Source organism: Canis lupus, chromosome X (assembly GCF_048164855.1).
Source record: "Canis lupus baileyi chromosome X, mCanLup2.hap1, whole genome shotgun sequence".
In the NCBI taxonomy this organism is placed as follows: Eukaryota; Metazoa; Chordata; class Mammalia; order Carnivora; family Canidae; genus Canis; species Canis lupus.
The window spans coordinates 68,305,230-68,320,432 of record NC_132876.1 but is presented as its reverse complement, the minus strand read 5'-3'; the positions used below and the strand labels follow the sequence as shown (position 1 = coordinate 68,320,432).

The following is a 15,203-nucleotide window of genomic DNA, read 5'->3' as shown; positions in this document are numbered from 1 at the left end:
CTTGCTGTGCCTTAATTGCCTCATCTAAGGATTGCAAGGCTTCAGGCCAGGTGCCTGGGAAATGCCCCATGGCTATTGAGTGCCCACCTGTGTTTGCCCAATAAGCCAGAGAGACATGGTCTTTACACACCCTTTATATTTTTATTGAGGAGAAAGCTTTAGCATACAGAACAATTTATCTTCACAACACAGTAATGCAACAATAACACAATAACAATAACACATTTTTGTTTCAAACAGGTTTCCTCCCGAGTCTCTGGGAATCCTTGGGCTGCCTTCATACCCCTGCATGCATTTCCCCCCCCTCCCCCCATCCCTTTTCAACCCAAGAAAACACCCAAAGCCCATAGTTCCTCTTACAGCTCTTGTAGCTGTTACATCACAACAAATATTGAAGATCTGGGAAAGGGGGGGAAGAGGGTCAAAGGGAAGCTCAACCCCCCCCCCCGCTCCCCGCTGCCACTGGAGGGCAAGAAACCAGCTCACTGCTCATCCACTCTTTCCCTGGCTGAGGCTACAGGAGCTCAGGGTGAGAAGCACCATGGGAACAGCAGGGCCTGTGCTGAAGGGTCCCTGGAGGTCGGGGTGCAAGGCACCTGTCCTTTGCACTTCTCTGGCAGGGACATGGGCAGCAGGGCCAGTGTGTCGACCATCAGCAAACAGGGTCCACAGCCTAGGACAGCAGTTCCCCTTCTGGAACTCTCTCCTGAGGAAACAGCTGAAAAACAGACAAAATTTTCTTTACAGGGTTGTTGACTCCTGTACTGGTGGGAATGGAGAAAACCAGGCAATTGAAATGTGCAACGAATCAGGAGACTGCTTAAATAAATTACTCAGTATGCATGACTGCATAGGTGGCAGCCATTTTAAATCCTGCTGATCAAGAGCTTACAGGATGATCTCAGCTTCGAAAAGACAGAGAACATGCTAGAAAGAAAAGCAACAAAGTGTTAATAGTACTTGCATCTGTGTGCCCAGATTCTGAATGCCTGGGGGGTGTTTGTCCTTTATAATTTTCTCTATTTTCCAAATTTTCTATTATGATTATCTGTCACTTTTCTCCTTAGAGAAGTGGGGAGCCTTTCTTAAAAGGTAACAACAGATTATAGGAACCCAGCTCCACTGATCCCTGGGCTGAGAAGTGTGTTTTAAACAGAAGGGCTTCTTACCTCCCACTGATGAATAGAGACCTCACCAGAAACCAGCCAGAGGACTGGATTTCTCTGTTACTCCTCTTCTTCCAGCGCCTTCCTCTTGCCTCCAGGCTCAAAATCCTAAGGCTGGGCTGAGGTTATCTGTCAGACTCCGGTGAGGAACAGAGGCATAATTTACTGTTTTCTTCCCTCTGGCCACCAGACATTTTGGCTGCACTTGCCCAGCTGCCAGGCACTGTGCAGGAAGCTCAGTGTTGAGGGCAGTTCAGGCCAGCAATGTATTTGGCTGGCATTCTGTGGCCAGAGTGACATAGTGTGTATTTTTCACTGCAAAAGCAGTGTGTTCTGGACCCAAGACAAGCAGCAGGACTCTATGAGGGTCCCTGGGTTTGTATCCAGAAGTCCCAGGAGTTACTAGGAGGCAGTCACCCTCTTAAGTCTCGTTGTCTAACCGAAGCCCAGCACCAGGCCATGGCTCGCCTCCCACCCCATATGAGAAACATGAAGATGTCCCAGCTGCAAGGCTGTAGACAAAATCTTCCTCTCTCCTCTCAGAACCAAGGAATCCTTTAAGTCAATGTCAAAGAGCAGAGCTTGGGCTGGCTCTCTCTCTCTCTCAATCTCTGGAAGTCCAGGGAAGAAAGGCCAATGATGCTTCTTCTGGAATCTTTAGGATGGCAAGGCTCCTGCAAAGACCTTTGGCTGGGGGCTGCAGTCCAAGGTCTAGCCAGGGAAGGAGACCACCATCCCTAAGGAAAGATTCACTCCTTACAATGTCAAGCTGAGTCGTTGCTGCTGCTGTTTCCTCCTCCACTGCCGCCACCCGCCCCCCTCCTCTCCTCCTCCACCTTTTAGGCAACATCAAGAAAAGGGTGAGAGCCTGTAACACTGGGCTTCGTCTGCTGGGGATGCCCAGGGAGGCAATTTAGTAAGAGGCGAGGGTCCCGGACTTGGAGAGCTGACCCAAGGGCCCCGCTACAGGAGTCTGTGGGGAGGAGGAACCAGTTGCTCGGTCAGTCAATCAAAAGCATATCTCAGCCATGGTGTCTATCTGACGTGTGGCTTTGTGCACACTTCCTGGGCTGGATGCAATGTTCTCCTCAGGGCCCTTCTGCCAGAAAGGGGGGGAGCTTGAAACAAGTGTAGGCTTTTCATATATCTCTTGATACCATCCCGCTTTCAGTTGATTCTATCTAGTAAGTGGCCTCAGTGGCTTTACGAGTTCGGTGTAGCCTGTCCTTTCTCTCACTGGGGCAGGTCAGTGAGGCATTGGGTGAAGTCCTGGCGAGCCAGTCAGAGGATAAAACCGTAGGACACAGGATGAATAAACGCAGGAGAGGTGAGGGTTAGGAACAACTAGAGGGGAAAATACAAGAGGGTGACCAGTTCTTTTATGGGAACAGGCCCAGAAACCTGCTCTCTAGTTCATGGCAAAGATTGAGCACAGTGCACTCCAAGGGGACAACTATTGCTGATCCCTTCCTTCGCAGGTGGCCTTGGCTGGACACGTGTCACTCCCGTGTCACTCCCTGGTCATGGCTGCAATACGATCTGGAGCTCTGTAGGTCTTTCTTCGGGCTCTATGGGTCTGGAACTCCCTCAAGTACTGGTCAGCAAATGGGGCAGGTGTGGCAGCAATAGCAGGGGCAGGGGACGCAGTAGAAGGGTGTGTTCTGTGTGGTGAGCTTGCCCCAGCCACTCACACGCGAATTCGGCCACGTGCGGCCCGGTGGCCCCCCTGTCTCGGGGTGAGGCGGAATAGCACTGGGGGACGTCTTCGAATTTGGCGTTGCCCCAGGCGGCCTGCACGGCGAATCAGTGGCGGCGAACTATAGAAGGGTGAATTGGTACCTGGAAGGCCCTCCAGAAGTGGGACTCGATTCTGGTTCCTCCTCCTGCTGGGCTGGATTATGGGGGGCGAGGCATCCAGGAAATTCTCATGGTAGAACCCAGTGGTCTGGGATGAAGCGTGGGCAACAGTGGGTTCCATCTCCATCATCTCATCGAGGTCATCATCTTGGGTTTCATCCTCTGACTCCGGCTCGGGCTCGGGCTCTGGCTCCTGGTCCGGGTCTGGCTCTGGCAGAGGGCCCAAACGTTCGCCCTTATTCTCGTCTTCATCCTTGATCAGCTCTACATCCACGTCCCCATCCACGTCCACCTCCTCGTCCTCATCATCTTCCTCTTCCTTCTCTTCCTGTTTCTTCCTCATCTCCTCCTGCTGCTTCTTCCTCATCTCCTCCTGCTGCTTCTTCCTCATCTCTTCCTGCTTCTTCCTCTTCTCTTCCTCCTTCTTCCTCTTTTCTTCCTCCTCCCTCGCCTCCTGCTGAATAGCTCTCATGCGCCTCCGCTGTTCCCGGTCATAAAGCCTGCGCCTGCGTGTCTCTTCATCTTCGTCACTGTAGTACTCTTCATCATCACTGTCATCGTTATTAGGGTCCGCAGCAAAAGGGAAGAAGATGTTGCGAACCCCAGGGAGCGGGATTGGCTTGGGGACACGCACTTTTCTTTCTATCTCCACACATTCGAGAATCAGCTCGTCCAGGTCGGCCATTTCAGTGGACCATAAGAGCTCCTTGCGGAAGAATTCAGACAGGCCTTTAAGGAACTGGTTTTGAAGGCGGCAGTCATCCCAAGACAAGAACTGGGCCAGGAACTGAAAAGCATCCGCATAGCTGCCCAGGGTACAGTCCCCCTGCTTGAGCTTGCGGATGGCCTTTTTAGCCACGCTTGGGGGGATGGGGCCGCAGAATTCCTTGCGGATCTCATCCAGGAAGCGTGGGAAGTTGGCTCGCAGGGGGCTTCCTTCCCGGGTGACTGAGATGGCCCAGTCCTTGGCTTCGCCCGCGAAAAAAGAGATCAGAAAGGCCACCCGTTCGGCGCCCCCGGGGAAATGATCCTCATGGTCAGCTATGAAGGTCTCTAGCTGCATCAGGAATTCAGCCAGGTAGACTGGGTCGCCCGAGAAGGGCTCTAGCTCAGGCCGCTCCAGCGGCGGCAGAGGAGGCTGCGGGGGCAGCTCCTTGGCTGGGGGCGGGGGCAGCGCCAGCGGGGGCGGGATGGGCAGCGGGGGAGGGTCGACCGGCGCATCGGAGGTACTGCAATCCTGGATCACGCTAATCAACAGTTCGTCCGAGGCGTACTCGGGCTCCGCGCGAGGGGGAGGCCAGCACAAGAACGGCAGCTCCCCCTCGGGAACTGCGTCGATCTCGCTGAGCGGGAACTCAAAGTTCTCCTCGGCAAGGACGGGCACCACCGGCACTGGCCAGCGGATGTAGCTCGAGACGTTGCCCCGCAAGGAATTAACCTCGGCTAGAGCTCTTCCGAGCTGAAGGCCCAAATTGGCATTCTCCCCGCGAAGAGCATTTAATTCTTCTCGCAGGGCCACGTTCGCCATGCGCAGGCTGTTTAGATTTCCTGCGGCCTCGGACATTAGGATTAACTCGGGGGCCCTGGGTCTGAGGGCGGGGGCGAGGGTGGGGGTGGGGAGCTGGAGGCCGCGAGAGGAGGCTGAAATGCGGCAGCTGGGCGCGGAGGGGGGAGGGGATCGGAGGGCCGCGGTGGCGGGGCGCGGGAGAGGCCGAGCCACACCCACTGGGGCGAGACCGGAGGGCGGGCGCTCCGGCTGGAGGGCCCAGCGGCTGGGCCGCGGGGCGCTTTACCTCGTCCGGGGGATCGGGGATCGGAGAGGGCCGGCGGCGGCGGTAGCCGGGAGGTGCCGGGCAGAGGACGCGGGCGGCAGGCGGCAGGCGGGGCGGGCGGAGGCTGGCGGGGCAGGAGGGAAGCAGACTGCGGCAGGATCTGTCGAGGAAAAATCTTGCGGCTGACGAGTCCCCGCCTTTTAAGCGCAGACTCGCGCCGCCCCCCACCCCCGGCTGGGGCGGGTCTTAGGGATCCGCAGGCGCCCAGTGGCCCGGGCTGCCCCCCCTACCCTCCCCCCGCCTGCGCTTCTCACTGACTCTCTCCTTCCCTAGCTGCAGCTAACTCGGGTCGGGAAAATGCGACAGCGACTGCCCACTCGAGGTCGTCATGGCGACAGCCAGTGAACGTGTTCCTCTCCTCGGGCAGGCCCCCGAGTGTAGAGGAGCTGCTTCGAGAGGCGCAGCTCAATCTCCAGAGCCTGTTGCAAGGTACTGAGAGGGAGGGGGGCTGCGGCCGGAGCCCACAGGCGAGATGCGCAGCGGCTGGAGGGAGGCGAAGAAGAAAGAGGACAGGGGCCAGCGAGAGAGGAAAAAAAGAACAGTTTAAACCCCACTGAAAAACAAAACACGTTTGCCATCTTTTTACCTTCCAGAAGCTTCGAGAGGGCTCCATTTCTCCAGCTGTTTACTCACTCCCCCCTCCCCACCCCTCTCTTTTTCAGTTCAGGAGGCCAGGAGGGGAAGGGACTGAGCCAGAAGCAGGGTATTGGTCAAGCCATTTACGAAGGGAGCTGGGTGAGAGACTCCCACAGCGTGGCCTCACAGACCTTCTAGACCCTCTCACCACGTCACCCATGCCTTTGGAATCCTCACACCCAAGGACAATGGAGGCATCTGCAGGGTCTCCCCCTCTGGGCTTCACCCGCCCTGCACTTGCCACAACCTGTCAGCCTATCTCCTGGGTAGCTACTGCCTCCTCAAAGTAAGCCCAGTAGGACACCCAGGTGGCTCAATCAGTTGAGCATCTTACTCTCCATCTCAGCTCAGGTTCTAATCTCAGGGTCCTGGGTTTGGTCCCCTCCTCGGACTCCACACCGAGCGTGGAACCTACCTGAACCAAAAGGTGAGCCCAATACACAGTATACAGAGCTCTCCTCATCCCCAATTCCATGCCTCGTGCCTTTGGAGTATACAGATGAGCACACTGTACACAAAGCTAGGTTCACACAACCCGGAAAAACAGCTCAGTCAGAGTGCCTGAGCAGTCGCACTGCATGTACCAGGCAGAGTGAGAAAACCCAGACTCTGAAATCAGACAGAGCTAGAATCTCATTCAGATCCCACACCTAACTAATTGTGGGACATTGTGCAGATTATCTTTAAAGTGAGATTCCAGTTCCCAAATAGCAGTTTTGTGGGAATTAAAAAGGGTATGTAACCTGCTCAGCAAGAGTATCTTGTACCTGGAGAGACTCCCAATAAGATGCACCGTCCACTCCCAGTATGTGTCCTCTGAAACACAGGCTTAATTGGGCAGTATTAAAGTTAATGTAAAAGAGGAAACGATTCAGTCACTGCTAGGACCTTACCCTATGTAAACCAAATACATCAACCAGAGGGATTTAGCCAATGTAAGTGGCAAAGAGATTAAAACTCAATGCTAGAAGAGAGACAACCTGGGGGTTACGGTATCCAGATGGAGGTTACAAGAGATGTGCATATGTCAAAATTCACTGAGCTGTGCGCCGAGGATTTGTGCACCTAACCGTATGTAAGTTATATGTCCATGAAGTAATTAATACAAATAAAATCTCAGTGGTAGTCGCAAGCTCCATACCTAACTCAAGGCACTCACTGTCCTGCTGAGGCCTCTTTTCCAAGCCCAGAAGCCCTTCCTCTGTCTTCCAACCTCCAATCCTTATGCTTTCTTCAAAGTTCTCTGTTTGCCTTATCGAAAAACAAAAACCAAAACAAAATTTAAAAAAACCCTTGAACACTAGTTCTACACTTTGCTCATTCCCTTCATTGAGCACTCCTGCCAGCCACCTTGTGCCATCCAGGTCCAGAGGACTTGCAAAGAGTTCCAAACTGCTGCTGCTTCCATTTGCTCATTCATTTTCTCATTCACCTACTAGGCCTGGGCTTATAGTTTGTCCACCTAACCAGACTGAGCTTCTCGACAGGAGGAATCACATCTCTTGGTACCCTTGGGTTTCCAGAAGAACCCAGCACAGAGCTGGATCTCCAAATGGTGCTCAGTAGACATTTGTTGAGTGTCCATTACGTGTGAAAAGAAGTCTTAGCAGCTCTCATTTATCCATACCAACAAAGGTTAACTCTTAGGGAGAATAGAAAATGGTAGATGGGCCACCCAAGTGGATGACAGCCAAAACACCTGCCTCCCTTGCCAGAGCAGTAGTGACCTTAGATAAGCAATATTCCAAGGGACACCATGTGTCTTGTGTGCAGATAAAGAGGAGCTGCCATGCAGAAAAGGAGTTGGTGTGCTCTACGTTGCCACCATAGGCAAATTTAGGACTGGTGGGTGGAAACCTAGAGGGAGGCAGATAGCACCTCAAGATAAGAACTTTCCTGCCATGCCTGGCAACACCAACTGTCCTTGGATGGGATGAGCTGCCTTAGAAGGAAGGCTGCTCCCCTTCTCTGCAGGTCTGTGTGAAAGCCGCAGAAGCATCTCGAAGGGATGTTGAGGAGGAACTCTGATCCCAGAATGGGGTGTTGGATCAGAGAACTTTTGCCCCCCCCAGTCCAAGTTTCTATGAGTCTTGTTGAAATGTGCAGAGAGCCCCACCTGTTGGTTCTTTGCTCTCACATTCCTCATTTACTCATCAAATTCATCACTTCAGTGAAGCCCATTCAGATCTCGTGCATCCTTCATACTCACTGACAATACCCCTCTACTTCTCCTTCCTTCTCTGCCACTACCTCTGCCTTCCCTCTACTTCACCTTAGCACCCCTGGACCCAACACCACCCACAGTGAGACTGAGGTGCAGGGAACCAGGCCCTCGGAGGCCCAGATGAGAGTTCTTGAGATTCAGGGGAGCAATCCGCATTGGGCTTCCCAGTGCAGATTTCTTCAGGCTTCACACAGGTCCTTTCCCTGCCAGGCTTGCAGAACACCTAAAGAGCTGCGGGGCTTCAGAGTGAGGACCCTGCAACATAAGGTAGCAAAGGTATCTGCACCCTGAGTCTCTGCTCTAAGCTGAGCGCCTAAGGTGGAGGCCATCAAGACATAGGCTTGGTCTCAGAACCAGCATGACTTGATTTTATTGACTCTCTTTTTTCCTCGGCCCTAGTAGCCCTAGGAATTGGGCATTTTTCAGCTTCTGAATCCAGAGGTTCAGATGCTGAGGGAAAAACCGGAAGGAAACAAGGCAAGTCAGGCCTGGCAGCTAGGGCAGGAGCCCCCACTTGCGGTCCTCTCCCGGCCTGATGCCTGGCCGTGGCCCCCTAGAGTGTGTATCTACTGTGCTATTTTTCAGAAGAATATGAGGAACAGTACTCAGAGGCCAGACTTCTGGGGCAGACCTTCCGCTCTGCTGATGAGGCCCCCGAGGCCACTCCTAGCCCAAGGCCCCAGGCTGGCAGGCGTCTGGAGCTTGTATTGATGGTGAGTTGCCTCTTCCCCAACCTGTGAGGGCCAGCATGGCAGAGCTCTCTCTGCACTCATTGACAGGGGATCTTGAGCTGTGTACATTACCCACCAGACGCTGCTGTTCACCTCTGCTCTCCAGCAGAGCTTATCCCGAGGCCCAGCCAACATGGGCCTTCCACAGCAGGTGTCTAGCCTGGCAGCCCATCCACACTTTCCTGCCTCCCAGACAAAGCCTCTGGCCACTCTGTCTAGACAGCCATCCCATGGGCACAGCTCATCTCGTCGGGAGCACACCCCTTCCCATCACCTTCTTTCCCAACAGCCTACAAAACGGCAGCTGAGCGAGGATGAGACTACCACCCAGGGTGTGAGGGCCCCTGAGGCCTCCTCGAGCCTGTCTACCACAGCCGACAAGCAAGCTGCCTGGAATAGCCCCTTCCCTCTGCCCATCCTAGAGGAGAAGCGGTGGCTTCAGCCTTGCTCCACGCAATCTGACATTGTGCCCATCAACATCTCTGGTAGAGTTGCTTAGCACCACCTCTGTTTGCTTCCCTCCATGCCAGCCACAGACCATCCTCTCCAAATGCACTGGGTGCCAAGGGTGGGGGTGGGGGGAGCGAGACTGCTGCTGGCTCACCCTGCACGGTCAAGGTCATGACTCTTGCCAGGGAACAGGGGCATGCACAAGAGGGGGTTCTGGCTGCTCTTTCTTCCCTCTCTACTGGCACTAGCACACTAACTGAGCCCATTTGATAGCAAACAAATTTCTCTTAACAGAAAACTCTAAAACTTTATGAATGTGTGTGCTCTTTGGATCATCAGGGGAAACTTAAAGTTTGTGAGTTAGGTTTGGTATGGGGAAGGGAAACTTCTTGTGCCAGAAGCCAGATCTGTAGCACACGGGTAGGAGGCAGAGTAGAAGTATGAGGTTTGTAGTGCTGATGGTGAAAGGGAGGCTCACACCCCAGGACACGGAGCAGGGGCCTCGTGGCACTTTAAGGGGACATTGGGCCTTCTAGTGAGGTGGGTGTCTTCACCTCGTGCTATGAGAAAAGTCATAGAAAGAGGCCACGGCAAACCAGCTGGGCTGGCTCTGACTTCAGGGGCATGTGGCCCCCTAGACCACGCCCATTATTAATTTATGCTCCACACTCTCCCAGCAGTAAATGGAAGAGGAGGAGGAGGAGGTGAGTCCTTGCAGAAGGGACTAGGGCTGACCACCTGATGCCGTGAAGACCTTATAACTTAAAGGGACTGGAGGCATCTTGTGAGCCAGGAGTGGCTAGTCGTATGCTGATGGAAAAAGCGATAAAGGTGATGAGGACGGGTCTGGCCACATGTGGTAGTGCTCCCTGGATATGGGGTCATTCAGTGCCACTGGCTTCCTCTCAGGAAATCAGAGGCAGAGCTCAGAGCCTAGAGACATGTACCAGGAGGAGCCAGTGCCAAGAAGAGAGACTCACAAAGTGAAAGCAGGAGCTTTGTTTTTAAACTTCCACCTTACTCTCAATGAGGCTGGCCCAGAGCTTTGCCCACAGAGCCACTTGCTGGGGGATGAATGGGGAGTGGGTACACATGCAGCCGTGGGGCTGAGAGGGGAGGGGTCTGGTTAGCCCACTGGCTGCCCAGTGAGAGACAGTGGGGGGGGCAGTGTGCCTTACCCCACCCCGGCCCCAGCAATTCCCCTGGATCCAAGACTGGCCCAGTATTTTAAGAGAAATAGATCTCAATCACTACACTGGGATAAATGTTGATAAAATGTGACCAGGTGACTGGAAGACAGACTATCGGGCTGCTTCCTGGATGGTGGGGAGCAGTGGGAGCAGCTTCTTGGAGGCACTGTCCCTCCTGGCCCATACAAAGGCTTTCTTTGAGAAACAATTACAATCAAGCAACATCTGGTCTCAACCTGTCTTTCTACACCAGTGGTCCTCACCCCAGGCTGTACACCTGAATAATCCATCACCTGTGGAGCTGAAAAAAATGCTTCTCCCTGGGCCCTACAGCCAGAGATTTAAGTGTTCTTGGTGGGGTTCAGGTACTAGAGTTTCACGAGCTACTCAATTGATTTTGAAAAATCAGGGTTGAAAACTCTGGCTCTCAGCCACCTAGACCTCACTAGGTGAGGTCACATCCATGACCCAGACTGCGACCTGGGAAAGACAACATGTATGCCTTGGGGCTGTGGGTGCCCAGGGCTGAATTGGGAGGGGTGAGGAAGAAAGGCCACTTGCCTGGACTCTGTTCATGCTCATTGCTACTGCCATCATCCCTTCTGTTTACCTCAGACCAATTTCCACTGTACTGTAAACAGAAACCAGGATGCACCCAAGTGTCTTTATTTTGGCTACAGGGCAGCAGTTTGATAAACATGCAAGTTTGCGACACTCGTTGTTTAACACAGAGACAGCTGTGAACCCCAAATCCACCCTGAGGCGGAGGCGGACCATTATTGGATTCTCTAACTTTTCCCAGCGAGACCAAGGTGACCCCACCACAGCTGATGCCCCAGACCCTTCCCCTTATCCCTTGTTCACTTCCACCAGTCCTGCCACCCAGGAATAATTCAGTGTGTGTGTGGGGGGGCTTTGAATGTCCCCCCCAAAAAAAGCCGATGTGTTAATTAAGGATAACCAAGGGCCTTTTGTCAAGGACATCAACTGAATACAGAAAGCAGATCTCCCAGGCTAATAAGTCCGTTATGTTATTTTTTCCCATTCTACATGGAATATAGCCATATATGTCAGATTTAGGCAAATAGATAAAGGCAGAAATCATTGCAAAAAGTGCCTTCCTAACAGAGCCATTACTGCCACTAAATGGAAGCCAGCCAAAGGGCTGTGAAATATGGATGCAAGTCCCAGCCTCTCCACTTTACTAAAACCGTGAGGCCTTGGCCAATTTACATAAACCTCCCTGAGCCTCAGCACCTCATCTTTAAATTGGGGATCATACTCCAACCTGGTGGAGTTGTGCAGATTAGAGTTATTACATATAATTTTCCTACCATGTGCCTGGTACATAGTGGGTGTTCGACACATAGTGGCTGCTCTTATAAAGTATTATAGTAGTAGCAGCAGTGACGTGACAGTAATAACTGTATGTAGGAAAATCTTCAGGGATTTTGAACATCTGAATGGTTTCCTCACATCTGTGGGTTGTCCTAAGTCTCTTGTGTGTTGCAAAGCTAAAAAGTGACAGATACCAAACATGCAACCAGACTCTGAGCTTTCCAGCTGTGGCATGTTCCAGATTCACTGCTAGGGCTGAAAGTCACACAGCGCTGTCCTTTATCAGTGCAAAAGCATCTGATCTCATCTCAGGAGAGGGGAACACTGAGGTCTGAGATGGTTCACGAGGCTGGAGTGAAAGCTCGGGAAAAACGAGGTAGTCTCACATGCCACTTGAGCTCTAAAAGGAATGATTAAAGCTGGAAAGTCTTTGACAGCCTCCTGGACAATTCAAGGGCAGGAACCCTGTGACTCACTGTGTGGTGATGGGCAGGGGCAGAACTTCCCCAGCATCCTCATCTATGGAAAGGAAGAACCAAGGAATCCCAACCGAGTTGTTGACAATTGCTTCTTGGCAAAAATTTGGTGCTCCTGTCTCGAGACAGCTGCTGGGGGATCCCTGGCTTCAGCACTAACTCTCTGTGTTTACCTCCTCCAGGTCATAGCAACAGGCCTGCAGGCAGTGTGGCCCACTCTGCCACCTCAGACATCAAGTCCAGTCATTCCATCCCAGAAGGGGTTCATGGAAGAATTGCCATTGGTCAGGAAGCTCAGTTCCCAAATCTCACCTCACCAGTACTGAGGAGTCCTTCTAGTGATTCAGAAGAACCTCTCCAGGCATGTGGTGGCACAAACCCTCCTGGTATGGAGAGCATAGGAATGGTGTATAGCATCCCCAGTTCTTGCAATGGACCAACGGAATCAACGTTCTCTGCTTCCTGGAAGGGAGATACTTTTACCTACATGACTCCAAGTGTCACCAGTCAGAACAATCAAATCAGTCAAAATGGAAGAAATCCTTCCTCTGGGAATGCTTGGGTCTCTCTGCACACACTGCCACCTCTAGTCCCCAAGGAGGCCACTACCTTCTTTGTTACCCGAGAGAACCCAACAGGATGCAGTGGGGCAACTGGCAACTCTGAGCATCCTACTCAACGAAGGCAAGTATCAGAGCGACCCTCCAAGATGGGCCTTCTCACCAGTGGTACCTCAAGGCTGGAGACAGGCCGGGGGGGTGCCAGCAGGTTCCGGGAGCGGTCACTGTCTGTGCCCATGGACTCTGGCACCACGGATGTGGACTATGATGAGGAACAGAAGGCCAGTGAAGCCTGTGCCCTGCCTTATGCCAGTACAAGCTCTGAGGGCAGTAACAGTACTGACAACATTGCCTCCCTTAGCACCCAACAAGAGGCCCAGCCCAGAAGGCAGAGATCCAAGAGTATCTCACTCCGGAAGGCCAAGAAGAAGCCTTCCCCACCGATGCGCAGTGTCTCACTGCTCAAAGATGGGCCAGTCCTCTTGCCAGAACATGGGTCAGCGCTGCCCAAGGACCAGAGGCCCAGGAGTCTCTGCCTCTCCTTGGAACACCAAGGGCGTCAGTCATCCCACCCAGATGCTCAGGGTCACCCAGCTGTGCCAACCGTCAAAGATCCAGAAGGTGCACAATTCTCCCACCACTGGTATCCTACTAACTGGAAGTCTGGCGACACCTACCAATCCTTGTCCAGTTCCAGCACGGCCACTGGCACAACAGTCATCGAGTGCACTCAAGTTCAGGGAAGCTCAGAGTCTCTTGCCTCCCCTTCCACATCCAGAGCCACGACACCTTCCCAACTCTCTATCGAGGTGGAGGCCAGGGAAGTGTCCTCCCCAGGAAGGCCCACTGGGCTGATGTCACCTTCCAGTGGCTACTCCAGCCAATCAGAGACACCAACACCCACTGTCTCCATGTCCTTGACCCTGGGCCACCTGCCCCCTCCAAGTGGCAGTGTCCGGGTGCGGCCAGTGGTACCCGAGAGGAAGTCATCACTCCCCCCGACATCGCCTATGGAGAAAATCTCCAAGTCCCGGTTGTCCTTTGACCTGCCACTGACCTCCTCAACCAACCTGGATCTGTCTGGGATGAGCATCTCCATCCGAAGCAAAACCAAGGTGAGCCGGCATCATTCAGATACAAATTTTGGGGCTAAGCTGGCCCTGAAAAAGAGCCCCAACCAGCCATTTATGCCCATGGTCACTCAGTCTGACCTACGTTCCATTCACCTGAGGTCTGTCAGCAAGTCTGAGCCGGAAGATGACATCGAGAGCCCTGACTATGCTGAGGACGCAGGAGCAGAGGTCTTCGTATTGCTGGAGAGAAAGATGAAACCTCCCATAGCCGAGAAGCCCCTTGTGGCCCGAAGTCCTCCCAGCTTGGTCCACAAGCCACCATCTGCCCCTGAGGAGTACCCACTCACTTCACCGACCTTGGCTGTGACCCCCAAGATCTCTGTTCAACACATGCGGCCACTCCCCAAAGACATCTACACGGTGATGCGGAAACCAAAGTCCCCCGGCTTCCCCGAGGGCAGAGGCTCCAGGGAGCCACCAGCGCCCTCTTCTCTTGCTTTCACACCTTTTGCCAGTTCCTCTGGTGCTTTCTTCTCAGGAACACAGCAACCTCCCCAGGGCACACTGGAGGATGGGGGCCCCAAGGTGAGAGCCCTGCCTGAAAGAATCAGCCTCCAGAGCCAGGAAGAAGCAGAGAAAAAGAAAGGCAAGATTCCACCTCCTGTCCCCAAAAAACCCAGCGTGCTGTACCTGCCTCTCACATCACCCACAGCACACATGGAGGTGTTCAGGGCCGAACTGAGGCTGCCCCACAGCCCCATCATCACCCTGCAGGAAGACACCAAGTGTCCGCCCACCAGTGACCCCCTGAAGGCACCTGGTGTGAGGCCAACTTCACCGCTGCAGGCTGAAGGTGAAAGGGAGGCAAGTCCTCTAGGTTAGTAAAACTGTCTGCCGGCTTTTCCTTTCAATCCCAGGAAAGATGAGGTGAGGGCAGAGTGCCAGCGACAGAAGCAAATGCCCCCCAAATAGTGATTCTGAGTCCAGGATAACCAGGGCATTAGGAGACATCTCTGGAGGGTTTGGGTTATTCCAAATAGGCCTCGCTGCCCTTCAGATTAGGAATGACCCAGGGGTGGCTCTCCAGGGCCCAGTTTGGGCCAGTCTACCCCAGAGCCCCCGGTGCTAAGAGAATAAAATCAAATTAGGTCTTAGCACCCTAGGGCCTTAGGAGGAGCCCATCTACCTTGGCAAGTATACATCCCCTGGCCGAGGAACACTTTCTCCACCCCATTGGACAGCACTGTTTTCTGGCCACACTGATTTTTGCTTCATGTATGGGATTAAGTAGCCTCCCAGACTGAGTTCAGTGCCACAGCAGGCTTGCAAGCCTGGGAAACCGTGGCATGGTTTCCAGCAGCACCCTTTCTTAGTGCTTTCTAGAGGAAAGGGAGCTTGCTTGCTTGGATTCTTTGAAGGCTAGTTCTTCTCAGGACAAGAAGTCTGAGCTAGATGATGGGGTCTTTTTGGGGTCCCATCCTTTTGGGGGTCTTTTTTCCCACATCTCTTTTCCAATGTAATTGTGGTCAAATACACATAACATAAATTTACCATCGTAACCATTTTTAAGTGTACAGCTCAGTGCTGTTTGGTACATGCTCGATGTCGTACAGCTGTGACTGCCCTCCCTCTCTAGAGTTCTCTTCATCTTGCAGAACTGAGGTCTCTAT

The 15,203-nt window shown here is 53.3% G+C and overlaps 2 protein-coding genes across 2 annotated transcripts in view; one reads left to right on the top strand and one right to left on the bottom strand.

Annotated features, from left to right (window-relative positions):
- NHSL2 (NHS like 2) overlaps positions 1-15,203 on the top strand; it is a 254,111-nt gene that overhangs the window by 226,249 nt on the left and 12,659 nt on the right. The window contains exons 3-7 of the mRNA XM_072815873.1: positions 5,129-5,284; positions 8,301-8,428; positions 8,736-8,931; positions 10,767-10,898; positions 12,083-14,410. Coding sequence (XP_072671974.1) covers positions 5,129-5,284; positions 8,301-8,428; positions 8,736-8,931; positions 10,767-10,898; positions 12,083-14,410 — 2,940 coding nt within the window. The remainder of the gene's footprint in view (positions 1-5,128; positions 5,285-8,300; positions 8,429-8,735; positions 8,932-10,766; positions 10,899-12,082; positions 14,411-15,203) is intronic.
- RTL5 (retrotransposon Gag like 5) lies at positions 122-4,807 on the bottom strand. The gene is made up of 2 exons (XM_072815874.1): positions 1,170-4,807; positions 122-718 (listed from the first exon to the last, which is right to left on the bottom strand). The coding sequence occupies exon 1, from the start codon at positions 4,585-4,587 to the stop codon at positions 2,854-2,856; it is 1,734 nt and encodes a 577-aa protein (XP_072671975.1). The 5' UTR covers positions 4,588-4,807; the 3' UTR covers positions 122-718; positions 1,170-2,853.

Excerpts from the sequence above, each read along its gene's own strand:
- RTL5 (XM_072815874.1), bottom strand. The coding sequence starts at position 4,587 with ATGTCCGAGGCCGCAGGAAATCTAAACAGCCTGCGCATGGCGAACGTG.